The sequence below is a fragment of the Brassica napus genome, chromosome A1, assembly GCF_020379485.1.
Source record: "Brassica napus cultivar Da-Ae chromosome A1, Da-Ae, whole genome shotgun sequence".
Taxonomy (NCBI): domain Eukaryota; kingdom Viridiplantae; phylum Streptophyta; class Magnoliopsida; order Brassicales; family Brassicaceae; genus Brassica; species Brassica napus.
The window spans coordinates 23,380,942-23,395,633 of record NC_063434.1 but is presented as its reverse complement, the minus strand read 5'-3'; the positions used below and the strand labels follow the sequence as shown (position 1 = coordinate 23,395,633).

Below are 14,692 nucleotides of genomic sequence, written 5' to 3'. Positions count from 1 at the left end.
AATTTATATTTTTTAAATTTAGGTATCCATTTGGTTCTCAGTTCGTTTCAGTTTTTCGGTTTTAGAGATTTATAATCTGCTCGGTTATTTATGAAGTTTAGTTAAATTTTGTTTTCAATTTTTTCAGTTTAGTTTGCGGTTCCTGCTAAATGTACTCAAACCTATACATTATTTTATGGGGGTTTTTGCCAAAACTAACCTACAACTTGATTTTAATCCCAAACCTATACCCAAACTTGAATCAAATGCAAAACTAACCTAAAAGCCTAGTGAAATTACAGCTCAGCCCCTTGTGACCAAACAAAAAAACAGAATCCATTTTTACGAATATAGCCCCAGTAAATCGTCTGAGTCGTCTGAGATGTTGGAAGTCGTCTGGACGACTGAAGTGTAAGTCGTCTGGTACCAGTTTATTTTAAAAATAATTTATAAATCTTGTAAAAAAATATTTTGATGCGTAAAAATAAAAATCAAGTAATTATAAACAGTTTTAACTGATATAAATTAAGATATGATAAAATTGATTTGTTTTGAAGATAGATGAGTGGAAGTAGTGAATCATGAAATACTTTGGTTTAGGAGTTTGGCAAACATATGTTGTAGTATTGTATGTATTGTTAGGGTTAGATTTTGGAAAACTAAAATGTTTTTTTCAAAAATTAGTTTTCACCTATATGTGTTTATTTCTGTGTATAGTAAACACTTTTCAAGTTTGATTTGGTTTTATGAAGTGTTTAATTAGATAATTAAGTTTAGGGGTTATGTTTAGGGTGTGGACGACTTATATTTCAGTCGTCTGTTGAATAATTTACCCGGACGACGTATATTTCAGTCGTCCACATCGTACCGAACCTTATATTTTACCAATGTACGTTTTAACCTAACCGGATCATTTTACTCGGACGACTTACATTTCAGTCGTCTGGTGAAGAAATTAAAACAGACGACTTACATGTAAGTCGTCCAAATATTCCCGCCTAAAATTTTTAAAAAAAATTATTTTCCCGCTTAAATAATTTAAACCAGACGACTTACTTGTAAGTCGTCTGGAAAGTCTTCTATTTTAGTTTCCCGCTAAAAATATTTAATTTTCCGCTAAAAATATTAAACTCTTCTGGGTCTGTTTTAATTTCTTCACCAGACGACTGAAATGTAAGTCGTCCAGGAAGTCGTCGGAGTCAAAAATATTTAACCTAATTGGATTTTTTGTCTCCCTATATAAAGAAAAATTTACACATTCTCTCTCCTCCTCTCAAATGGCTGCAACAAAAATGTAATGTTCATCATTCTAAAACTCTCCAACCTCTCTCTAATCTCTTTGACTTGAAAACACCAAACTTTATATGAATTTTTCAGTTTTGTCTCATGTATTTCTTACTAATCTATCTCTTTTTCAGGTTTTTAATCAAATGGTACTCATCTTCCACTAATTTAGAGGTAGATCTATTAATTTTAGATATGTATTTTTGTGTGTTCTATAAATGTAGATTTATCTAATCTTCCACTCATTTTCTCTATTTTTAAGTCATTTGAACGTTTTTGGATATGCAGGTTTTTCAGATCTGGATTTGATGTGCAGGTTTTTTAGATCTGGAAGACTTCTGGGACGACTTACCTGTTAGTCGTCTGGAAGTCGTCTGGACTTCTTGGAAGTCTTCTGACAAAGTCGTCTGGACTTCCAGGAAGTCGTCTGGACTTCCAGGAAGTCGTCTGGACTTTTAGGAAGTCGTCTGGATTTTTCTAAGCGTTTTGGTAAGTTCTTATGTCTGATTTTTCTTCATTTGGTAACTTCTTGTTGTATAAAGTTCTTACTTTTTTCCCAAACTAAAACTCTCCAAACCCACTCTAATCTCTTTGACTTGAAAACACCAAATTTTATATGAATTTTTCAATTTTGTCTCATGTCTTTCTTACTAATCTATTTTTTTTTTGCAGATTTTTAATTAGATGGTACTTATCTTCCACTAATTTAAAGGTAGATCTATTATTTTTAGATATGTATTTTTGTGTATTCTGTAAAGGTAGATTTATCTAATCTTCCACTCATTTTTTCTGTTTTTAAGCCATTTGAACGTTTTTGAATATGCAGGTTTTTCAGATCTGGATTTAATATGCAGGTTTTTCAGATCTGGAAGAATTCTGGGACGACTTACTTGTTAGTCGTCTGGAAGTCGTCTGGAAGTCGTCTAGACTTCCTAAAAAGTCGTCTGGAAGTCGTCTGACTTCCTTAAAATCTTCTGACAAAGTCGTCTGAACTTCCTAGAAGTCGTCTGGACTTCTTAGAAGTCTTCTGGACTTCTTAAAAGTCGTCTCGTCTTGTCTACTCAAGTGGAATCCAAGCTTGTCTTTGTAGATGAATGATCTATAATAGTTTTGTTTGTGGTCTGTTTTGTGAATTGCATGTATACTCTTTTAGTTGTGAATTTTTTGTAAAATCAATAATAATGTTTTCCAAGATGTATTAAATGTGTTAACAATGTGTTTACACATTTACAAATCAATGAAATAATAGACTTCAGTAGCCTTTTTCTTATCTTTGGATCTCTCATATGCAATAATAAACTCCAATGGCATTTTTCTCATCTTAATAAACAAGTCAAAGCATATCATATTTTTTATAAGTTTGCATTGAAAAGCTTAGTAACTAGTCAAAGCATATCATATTTTTTATAAGTTTGCATTGAAAAGCTTAGTCAAATTTAGTAAAACTAAGGGAGAGAACATATTTTGTAAATATGAGTTTTACATATCTTGAAGTTACTTATCACTCTTAAAAATACAAGTTATTCAAAAACTAACGTAGAAGACTTAAAAACTAGTGGAGAAGACGCGGACGACTTCAATCTAAGTTGTCTAGACGACTAAACTATATGTCGTCTGGTCAACGCAGAGGTTATTTTTGCAATTGACTTTGAAATCTGTTATTTCGGACGACTGAAAGTTAAGTCGTCTACTATTGTTTGGTTAAAAAAAACTCCAAAAAAGCTAGACGACTTACATTTCAGTCGTCAGAGGTTAGTTTTGCATTTGACTGGATTATTTCAGAAGTTTGACTTTTTGGACGGCTTACATTTCAGTCGTCTAGTGAAAATTAAAATAATAATATTTTTTTAAAAGTAGACGACTTACAGTTAAGTCGTCATAGGTTAGTTTTGCAATTGAAAAAAAAAACTTCAGGATTTAATTATATACAGACGACTTATAATTCAGTCGTCCACGAGACGACTGAAATGTAAGTCGTCCAGGATTTACGAGGTTTGACCAGAATCTCGGAAAAAAATCCTGGACGACTTACAATTAAGTCGTCTGGTGGACGACTGAATTATAAGTCGTCTGTGTATAATTAAATCTTGAAGTTTTTTTTTCAATTGCAAAACTAACCTATGACTACTTAATTGTAAGTCGTTTACTTTAAAAAAAATATTATTATTTTAATTTTTGCCAGACGACTGAAATGTAAGTCGTCTAGGGAAGTCAAACTTCTGAAATGATCCAGTCAAATGCAAAAATAACCTATGACGACTGAAATGTAAGTCGTCTAGGTTCTTTGGAATTTTTTTTGAAACCAAACAATAGTAGACGACTTAACTTTCAGTCGTCTCAGGTTACAGATTTCAAAGTCAATTGCAAAAATAACCTCTGCGTTGACCAGACGATTTCCAGGTAAGTCGTCTACAGCCAGACGACTTCCAGGTAAGTCGTCTACAGCCAGACGACTTCCCAAGTAAGTCGTCTGACGAACAGATCTGGAAAAAAACTCGATGTTATACCTTAAATTGGTGAGATAAGTTCCTTAGCATACATAAGGCTTCTCCAAGCACACAGAATCACAAACGAAAGTCACCCACCCATAATCGTTAGCTTCTATGACTCTATGAACCATAAAAATTTTAGAATCAAAATCTTGGGTTTTTTTAGTTCATTGTGGAGAGAAAGTGAGAGATATGTTGTGTTTAGTTCACAAGAATGGAAAAAGAAGAAGGGTAAATCGATTTTGGGAGCATTAAGAGCTTCAAATTGGTTGTTCATGGTGGTTGTGGTATTGATGACAATGGCAATCTTGTAATTATTTGAAGATGATGAGGGTGAGAAAGTAAAAATGTCATTTTCGAAAAAAAAAAAAAAATTGATGGTATTTTTGTAAATTATATGAACTTGTGGGGTGAATAGGGTAAAACTAATTTTCAAAAAAAAGGGTGGTTAGTTTTGTGTTTGACTTTAAGTTGTAGGTCAATTTTGCAAAAACCCCTTATTTTATATAGAAATATGTTTAAAAATTAATTTCAAAAACAAATCTGCGCTTTCCAAGCGCGGGTCAAAATCTAGTATAGGTTAAGTATTAAAAAGTTATCAATTAATTATTTTTATAAAGTAATAATAAAAGATTTTTCAGTTGACCATCACGTGGATATCTAATGATTTCTACCGTAAGGGCATCTCCATTGAGAGTTCAATGGGGGAGTTCACACGGTTTTCGAAAAAGAAAAATATTAAAATAAGTAAAAGTGGTGAACCTGTCTCTTGCAAGTTCACTGCAGTGAACCCGGGTCAACACTGTAGCGCGGGTCCCACGGCACGTGGCGGCCCGCGATTGGTCCGATTAATTTTTTTTTTTTTTTTTTTAAACAAAATTCAAACAGAAAAAAAAAATAATAAAAAAATGTTTTGTGAATCCCTCCCATAAGGTTCACTGATGTACATGGCCTAAAGTACATTAAATTATAACATTTATCGTAACTCTACTCGGATATTCCACCTCTGAAAGCAATGTTTAACAGATTAAAAAAAATGTTTACATAAACATACTTCATTTTTTTGGTCTAAATATAAACATGCTTTCTTTTATCCACGGTGAATCTATACACTTTAAGATCTTTACACGTGTATCCAAGGTCAGTGGCTTCTTCCTTTTTTAATCGTTTGGAACTAGTTCCTCTTTCCATACAGCTGCGAATCTCTTCTCGCAGAAGAAACCCTAAATTTATCTGATCCATCTCAGAACATGGAAATTACTTTTCGTTTTAATGAAACCGACAGAGCCGCCTTTACAATTAACGTTCCGTCAGGTGGTGGATTCACAGTTAACTTTAAACCCGTCGGCCAACTCGTTCCACCGGCTGGTGGCCGATTAAACAACAATGGATCCCACGTTCACCCTCAGGCTAGTGGTGGTTTCACAATCAACGTTAACCCTATTGGCCTACCTGTACCACCTGCCAATGAACTAAACGTTAATGGAGCCCATGTTCATCCTCCTTCGGCTGGTGGCGTCAAAGAGAAATATGAATCTGAAAACCCTAAACACTCTGATCCCTCTTTGAAAATGGCCAACCCTAGGGTTTTCTTTGATATGACAGTGGGCGGCAAACCAGCTGGTCGGATCGTGATGGAGCTCTTTGCCGACACAACACCACGGACGGCAGAGAACTTCCGTGCCCTCTGTACTGGCGAGAAAGGCATTGGGAAGTTTGGTAAGCCACTCCACTACAAGGGAACAATCTTCCACAAGGTATTTCCCAATTATACCTTGTGTGGAGGAGATATCATTGGTGGCGGGGAGGAACCAGGAGGCGAATGTATCTATGGAAGTAGGTTTTTCGACGACGAGAACTTCATCAAGACGCACAGCGGTCCAGGTATCCTCACCATGTGGAATTGTAGAGAAAACACCAACGGATCTCAGTTCATGATCTGCTTGAGGAAGATCGTGGAATTTGACCAAGAATGCGTCGCGTTTGGCCAAGTTGTTGAGGGATTGGATGTGATTCAGAACATTGAGAAAGAGGTCGGCCGACCTGATCTTAGCGGCGTGCCTAACAAGCTCGTGGTGATTGCCGACTGCGGTCAAATTTCCTAGGTCTCAGAGATTTTTATCCTTTTGTTTTCATGTTTTGTGTGTCTTTTGTTCTTGGTTTGGATTTTATTTTGGTATGTTTCACTCGAGTTTGGATTCGCTACCATTGAATAAGAATAATTAGTGATATTATTGGTTATTATATCATCACAAGTGTTTTTAACGATGGTTCTTATTAGAGTCACATCTTAAGCTTTTGGCCGATATGAAAATCCCGGCGGCTTTAAGCTGGTAAATAAAGTAAGGTAATGGTGATAAGATGATTGTTTTCACCGTTTAGATGAGAAAAAGGGATAATAAGTTCTGCAAATCGAGCGTTGAAGTTAATGTATATGTGCTTTGTTTTTTGTTCTTGGGATTTGAGTTTGGTGTGTTTCACTAGAGTTTGGATTCCCTACCATCAAATTATGAAAGATAACATAAGTCTTTAGCTATTATTGCTACTATGAGAGCAAATTTCAAAACAAAAAAAAACTGTTGCAAACGTTATTATCATCACAAGTAATTATTTTTTAAGGATGATGCTTATTAGAGTTACATCTAATCAAATATGATTATTTCGCCGGCTTTGAGGTGGTAACGGGATGAAACTGTAAGATGATTGTTTCCACCATTTGGCTGAGAAAAAAAAAGGCTCATAAGTTCTGCAAATCGAGCAATAGAGTTGATATATACATGTGTTATGACAGAAATCTCTACCATTATATATTTGTTAATAAAAATATGGGTTGGTCTTTTGAAAAAAAAAAGATGGAGACTGAGAAAACTCTCAAGCAAGTTTAAAAAATATTATTTAAATCTTAATCTTGACCAAATTCGTTGGATTCTTGCAAATGCATTAAAGTAAACCAACACCGTTTCGAATTTTCATTTGGTTAATTATTTCAAAATTAATATAGGACTTACGGTTATGTAAAGTGTCACTATATAAAAATTAGGAAAATGTTCGTGTGAGGGCTATATATATTCGCTTCTTCTTCCTCCAAGAGAAAACAAAAAGAAAAGTTTTAAAGAAACCCTAACCGTTACGTCTATGGCGGCAGCGAGTCTCTCCGATGACTTTGACTACGACAACTGGGCGCCAACGGGGAAAGCGACTCTAACCGAGCAAGGACTTTGGGATGTCGTCGAAAACGGAGTCCCACCGGATCCATCGAAGATTCCAGAGCTATCTGTGACGATTCAAGCCCAAGAACTCTCTCAATGGAGAGATCTCGTGGTGAAAGACATGAAAGCCCTCCAGGTATTGCAATCTTCTCTCACTGATTCTGCTTTCAAGAAGACTCTCTCGGCTTCTTCGGCCAGACAAGTTTGGGATCTGCTCGAAAAGAGTAACGAACAAGCGACGCAAAGTAGGTTAGAGAAGTTGATTAGGGAGGAGGAAGGAGAGGAAGGTGTGGACAAGTTCAGTGAGGATATGTGGATGATCTACGCCAATGGTACCACTAATCATCTTACTCCGTATGAGAAGTACTTCACTGTTTTGGACAAAACACAGAAAGGCAAGCTTGGGTTCCCAGACGGAAAACATCTTAGGATCGAAGGAAGAGGAGATGTGAAGATCATGATGAAGGGAGGCAAGAAGAAGACGATGAAGGATGTGAGTTTTGTCCCCGAGTTCGACAGAAATGTGTTGAGTCTTGATTTGATGATAGCGAGAGGCTATACAATTGCATCGAAACCAGACAAATGTGTTTTTGTTGACCGAACCGGGGCAGAGTTTGGGGATACTGTGTGGGGCAATGAGAGAAGAGGACCAGCTCTGTGTTTGAACGTGATTGAACGTGAAGAAAGGATGTGAAAGACATGGTCTGCGTTTGGAGGACCTGGACCTCACCTGTTAATTACTTTCATGTTTTCACTTTGGTGCAGGACTTGGCTAGTAAGGTGGACGTATGTGGTTCTTTTTTTGGTTTGATGTCATTGTCTGATTATATTTACTGTTCGTTTAAAATCGGATTCTACTAGTTCGATGGATCTATTGAATTATCATTTGAGTTGATTTAGAATTATTTGATTTTCATTGAGTTTTTAGATAATTTTTAGATGAATTATGAAAGTTTTACAAAATCACAAATCAGTCCTCCCCGGAACTCTATTTTAAAAGGCCCCAACAGATAGTTCAAATAAAATAGAATTTAAATTACAAATTCAATAATATTTTAAATTTTAAGAGTTTTAAAATTCAATTTTGCTTGGAACTAGTTTCCTCCTCTTCTAGCAAAACAACCCTAATTTTTCCAGATGAGTATGGAAATTACTTTTCGATTTAATGAAACCGACAGAGCCGCCGTTACAATGTCGGGTGGTAAATTCACAGTTAACTTTAACCCTGTTGGCCCACTCGTACCACCGGCTGGTAGCAGATTAAACGACAATGGATCCCACGTTCATCCGCAGGCTAGTGGTGGGTTCACAATTAACGTTAATCCTCTTGGCCAGTTCGTACCACTGGCTGGTGGCGGATTGAACGTTAACAAGGCCCATGTTCATCCTCCTGCGGGTGGCTTTAAAAAGGGATATGGATCTGAAAATACTAAACTCTTTGATCCATCTTTGAAAATGGCTAATCCTAGGGTTTTCTTTGATATGACCGTGGACGGAAAACCGGCTGGTCGGATAGTGATGGAGCTCTTTGCCGACACAACTCCACGGACGGCAGAGAACTTCCGTGCCCTCTGTACAGGCGAGAAAGGCATTGGGAAGTTCGGTAAACCACTCCACTACAAGGGATCAATCATCCACGAGGTGTTCCCTGGTTATACCTTGTGTGGAGGAGATATCATTGGTGGCTGGGAGGAACCAGTGGCCAACCTAGGTAGAGGAGAGTAGGTGCACTTGCCCCATAATAACTTTAAAATTTATTACATTTCTTAACAAATTTGATGCCTACACCTATAATCACATCTAAGTTTACACTATTCTAGCATTTGTGCATCCACTAAAAAAAATTTGGATTCGCCGAATGTATCTACGGAAGTAGGTTTTTCGACGATGAGAACTTCATCAAGATGCACACCGGTCCAGGTATACTCACCATGTGGGACTGTAGACCAAACACCAACGGATCTCAGACTCAGTTCATGATCTGCTTGAGGAAGATTGTGGAATTCGACGGGGAGTGCGTCCTGTTTGGCCAAGTTGTTGAGGGATTGGATATGATTGAGAACATTGAGAAGGAGGTCGCTCGAACTGATGATGTATCTTAATGGCGTGCCTACAAAGCGTGTGGTGATTGCCGACTGCGGTCAAATTTCGTAGGTCTTAGAGATTTGTATTTTGTCTTTGTCCTATAACAAAAAGTGGTCGTTTGGATGTTTCGTGTGTCTTTAATATTCTTGGTTTGGATTTGATTTCGGTCTGTTCCACTCGAATTTGGATTCGCTACCATCGACTAATGAGTGATATCCATAAATCTTAGCTATAACTGCTACGTAGTAGGAGAACAAATTTCCATAAATATGTTAAAAACGTTATTATCGTCACAAGTGTTTTTAACGATGATTCTTGTTAGTTAAATCTTAAGGTTAGGCCGATATGAAAATTCCTGCGGCTTTAAACTTGGTAAACTAGATTTTGACCCGCGTTTGGAAAGCGCGGGTTTGTTTTTGTAATTAAATATATTGTAAACGAATTTCTATATAAGATAGTGTATAAGTTTGAGCACATTTATCTAAAACCACGGACCAAACTATTCCAAGCTGAAAAACCAAAATTGAATTGAATTGCATAAATAATATAGCAAATCATAAATCTATAACCGAAAAATTGAAACCGAACCGAGAACCAAATGAGTACCTAAATTTTTAAATAAAAATTATATATTTAAAAATATTAATTACATTCAATTTTTAAATAACCACATATCCTAAAAATACTATTTATAAACCGGATAACACGAAAACTTGAATTACCCGAATATTTTTATTTGGTTGATAAATAATTTAGTTAACCAAAAGTATAATTTATGTATATAATTATTTATTTCAAATATATATAACTATGTTTAATATAACACATAGTATCAAAACTATTTTCAAAATAATATTATGTTTTAAAATAAGTAGATTTGTTCTAAAACACAATTCTACTGCTAACATGTTTTAAAGTATCGATATAGTGTTAATAAATAACAAAGTGTTTTCAAAGTTTTAGAAGTTATCACTAACCGATTTATAATTGGTTAGACTAAATATCTAACAGAACCGAAAATAAATAGTCATTTTCTGAAAATATAGCAGATGGAAAGATTGAACCGGTTTTATGTAGACCATAATCATATGTATGGATTTTTATAGGAACTGGTTTGGTATTAAAATAATACAACCAACTTGGAATATTAAGTTGTGACAAACATCGTTTAATTTGTGAATGATAATGTTGAAGTATTCATATATATAACATGGTTAATGAAATCAGTTTAGTTAATAAGGTTAGTATAAAATAATGGTTCATCTCTGTAAAAATGTATTTTTTACAATGGATATTATATTTTGTTTATAGTCTTCGAAGATATTATCTATTAAATAAATCACAAGTAACCATATACTATATAAATATAGGGTGGACATTATTTAATATTAGCTCAAAATATTTATGATGGAATAATGCGTATATAGTAAACGTATAAGTAGATAATTAGGTTAGTACCATTTTTTATGACTAATTTGCTTTTACTGAAGAATAATTAAGTTAGTAGTATGAGAAATAATAGGATATCTAATTAAATGAAATGGTCCAACTATGACTTGCTTTAAGTAGATTTTTTAGGGCTCCTTCCTTTTTAATAGTATTGATAAAGTAAAGTATCCCCCTGTATATTAAAAGAGAAATCACTTTAGTGATTTCTGGTGACGTGTCGCTCATAGGTGAAGTTTCAATTTAATTGTTATAATTTGATTTGTCGATTGTTCTTAATTTTTATTTATTTAATTTAAATCTAAAAATTTAAGGTAAGTCTAAAATCATTTAACACCACTTGCCATATAATCTAAAGAATATTACAAATAACAATTTATGGAAACTAATTCTCGAAATTATAGAAAGATTAATAATGTTTTATTTATCACTTTCAATATTTATAAACTATAAAATATAATGAACGAAATTTTATATAAGACAATTATAATAGTTTTATACTCTACTTGATGAATTGTATTCGAATATAATTATATAATAACTATTTTAAATATAACAAAATCCAAACATGTTTATTAATATTATTTTTAAATTATTTATCGTTGTTTAAAGAATAAATTTATTAGAATTTTAAAATAACTTATGAATAGTTTAAATGTAAGTTACCTTATTTATTTTGCAAAGTAACTTATGAATAATTTTTTTTTCTTGCGCAAATTGCAAAGTAACTTATGAATAGTTTAAATGTAAGTTACTTTATTTATTTTAAACATTTCTTGCCCAAGTTATTATCACATTTATTAAAATTTTAAATGCCAATTTACCTTAATGTTTCTAAATTCTTAATTCGTTTATAATGACTTACCTTATTACAATATAAAATTCCCGGTGAAATAGTTAATAGGGGGATAACTTTCTTTAATCTTTTTCAATATTTATTATGAAAAACAAATATAGCAACGTCATTTATTTTTGAAAGGTCGACAATATAAAGTTGCCTTATTGAGAATAAGCATTTCTTGCGCAAGTTAGTATCACATTAATTCAACTTTTAAATCTTTCTTGCCTTGTTTTAAATATGCATTACTTGCGCAAGTTCTTATATATATTAAATGCAAACCAGCTTATGACAATGTAGAGTTAATATCTTTTTTTAATCTATTTTAATATTTATTGCGGAAAATAAATATTCAAACGTCATTTATTATGAAAAGTTGACTATATATAAAGATACTCCCAAGGTCTTACATACAATACAATACAGTGTTGTGAAGATATCAAATTTTTTAAAACAGTATGACAATAGTTCAACCTCCCAAACACCGAGTGTCTTTTATCAGGCAATTAAAACCATGTAAAGATACATGACATATTGACGTTAGGGATTCTTCACTTGTGGAGAAATTACAACAAAGATTCCGGAAACACCATCGGAATGGTTTTCGTTGATAAAGAAGTAAGTAGATTACTACATTTTTTACAACTCATAATCGTCTTTAGTCTTTTGTTCTCAATCTAAGTCATATAACTTTATCTCATCTTCGTGTAGGGGACAAGAATTCATGCTTCAGTTGGTGAACAGCTCATCAAACAATTTGAAGGGAAACTAATCGAGGGCGATGCGAAGGTCGTCCAGTTATTCAAATTGTACGATGCTATTGGTGATTATCGGACAACCGCGCATCCGTACAAAATTGGTTTCTTTCAAACAAATTTTGTTGGAACAGCTGATGAATTTCCGAGTGAAGTTCTGGAGAAGTATTTTGTGGATGTGCGGTATGTCAATTTAATATTTCGACAATTTCAATTTAATATTTCGACTATTTTGCGGATGCGCGGTATACCTTCACAGCTTACGAATCAAGTATTTCGACTATTTCGATGACGGTATATCAATTTAAAATTATTTTCTGTTCAATAAAATTTAGAAACTTATAGATCTATCAAATAATGTTAACCCGTCCAATTGCTTACAAAATTTAAGAAATTTTTTGATCAAAGAATTGTACTTCACAATTTATATTATTTATGGATAATATTTTCAATTTTATTATATTTTCTTTTAATATGTCTACATAAATTTTTCGATATTATTTATGTAAAAATAATATTATTCACCTAAAATAAAGAATTACAACACATATACAATACAATTCTAATTAATGATAATATAAAATCTGTTACTTCTAAAACTATGTACTATTTATTCCATATTTTGAAAGAGAAGTCACTTTAGTGATTTCTGGTGATGTGTCGCTCATAGGTAAAGTTTCAAGAAATTGTTATCATTTGATTGGTCGATTGTTCTTAATTTTTATTTATTTAGTTTAGATCTAAAATTTAAGGTAAGTCTAAAATCATTTAACATCACGTGCCATATAATCTAAAAAATATTACAAATAACAATTTATGGAAACTAATTCTCTAAATTATTGAAAGATTAATAATGTTTTATTTATTACTTTCAATATTTATAAACTATAAAATATAATGAACGGAATTTTATATAAGATAATTATAATAGTTTTATACGCTACTTGATGAATTGTATTCGAATATAGTTATATAATAACTATTTTAAATATAACAAAATCCAAACATTTTTATTAATATTATTTTTAAATTATTTATCGTTGTTTAAAGAATAAATTTATCAGAATTTTAAAATAATTTATAAAATGTTATAAATTATTTATAAAAATATAAACCTACTACATATTGATTGAGAAGTCATATAAGTGATTTTTTTATTACGTGTCGATCATAAATGAACTCTTCAAATTGTTATAATTTGATTGGCCGATGATTTGAGGATTTTATTTATTATAATTATATCTAAATGGAAAGGATAATTCAATTACCACTTTTCAAATAATCTACATAATTTTAGAAATAATTATTTATGGTAACTAATTGTTGAAACTATGAAAGAGTAATAATGTGATCAAATTTTTTATATATTTATAAATTACATAAAATAAGAAACAAAAATGTTTATTTGAATTGATATAATGATTTTATATACGTATAGAAAGCCTTATATTTGTATATAAAGTATCATAATAACTATTAATATCTAATAAATTTCATGCATGCTTTATAAATCATTTATTAAATTATAAATAAATTTATAAAATTATTTATATTGGCTTATCATATGTTTTAAATTATAATAAGAAGTTCTATATGTTCTTTGGGAATGTGAGCTATATCATCATTTTTTTTTTCTTCAGCTATTTTCCTATTGCACATGTCGTTTTCTGATTTGACATGTGCAAGTTGCAAAGTAACTTATGAATAGTTTAAATGTATGTTACCTTATTTATTTTAAACATTTTTTGTCCAAGTTATTATCACAATTATTGAAATTTTAAATATCAATTTACCTTAATGTTTCTAAATTCTTAATTCGTTTGTAATGACTTAACTTATTACAATATAAAATCCCTCTTGAAATTTTCTTCTTAAACACACAAATTATTTTGGGACGTTGCAATTATACATATACACAATAACTACCTTTTGATACTGAAGTTACTTTGTTCCCTCTCGTCAATGTCAAATATTGAGTACCAGCTTTTCTCCATGACTGATGCTTTCTCACAAAGACGGTGGTATTAAGATGTAAAATTTGTTACTTCTAAAACTATACACTATTTATTCTATATTTTGAATTTTGTTATGCCCGGTCACCTAGTCTTCTCTATTAAAAGAGAAGTACCATTTTTATCTATCATAAAAAGTCATACTAGCCTTATTAAGTCTATTTCATTAATTACATTTATTTAATATTAATCTATTCAATATAAAAAGATATTAATAATAAATCAATTTTAACTGTAAATTCAAATTTTATTTTTAGTTATAACAAAATGTTAAGAAAAAATCTAACAAAATCTTTTTAAAAATTTAAAATATTTTATTTAAATTAATACCATTTATTAATTTTGTAATTAATAATATATACTATTATAGATTAATTTAAACAAAATTTTATTATAAAAAAAATAAAATAAAAGTGTATGCTATTTTTCAAATTTTATAATCATATTCTATATCTTCTTTATTAAAAGAAATACCATAAAAATTCATACTAGGTCTATTTCATCAATTACATCTATTTGACTATTTAAGTTAATCTATTTAATATATAACATTTCTAAAAAATCTTATAAATTATATAGATATTAATAAATAAAT

General features: G+C 31.7%; 2 protein-coding genes across 2 annotated transcripts; both read left to right on the top strand.

Moving 5' to 3' along the window:
• The first annotated feature begins 4,274 nt into the window (after nt 1-4,274).
• On the top strand, nt 4,275-6,043 carry LOC106400142 (peptidyl-prolyl cis-trans isomerase CYP19-1-like). The gene has a single exon (XM_048737580.1). It carries the CDS (start codon nt 5,003-5,005, stop codon nt 5,855-5,857), a length of 855 nt encoding a protein of 284 aa, XP_048593537.1. The 5' UTR covers nt 4,275-5,002; the 3' UTR covers nt 5,858-6,043.
• Nucleotides 6,044-8,053: 2,010 nt separating this feature from the next.
• On the top strand, nt 8,054-9,915 carry LOC106405145 (peptidyl-prolyl cis-trans isomerase-like). The gene is made up of 2 exons (XM_048737583.1): nt 8,054-8,646; nt 8,802-9,915. The coding sequence occupies exons 1-2, from the start codon at nt 8,099-8,101 to the stop codon at nt 9,061-9,063; spliced, it is 810 nt and encodes a 269-aa protein (XP_048593540.1). The 5' UTR covers nt 8,054-8,098; the 3' UTR covers nt 9,064-9,915.
• The last annotated feature ends 4,777 nt before the right edge of the window (nt 9,916-14,692 follow it).

Bases quoted from the DNA above. Each gene is read 5' to 3' on its own strand.
- LOC106400142 (XM_048737580.1), top strand. From the start codon at position 5,003: ATGGAAATTACTTTTCGTTTTAATGAAACCGACAGAGCCGCCTTTACA.
- LOC106405145 (XM_048737583.1), top strand. From the start codon at position 8,099: ATGAGTATGGAAATTACTTTTCGATTTAATGAAACCGACAGAGCCGCC. The intron at 8,647-8,801 runs CTGGGAGGAACC...CATCCACTAAAA, and splicing joins GGAGGAGATATCATTGGTGG to AAAATTTGGATTCGCCGAAT.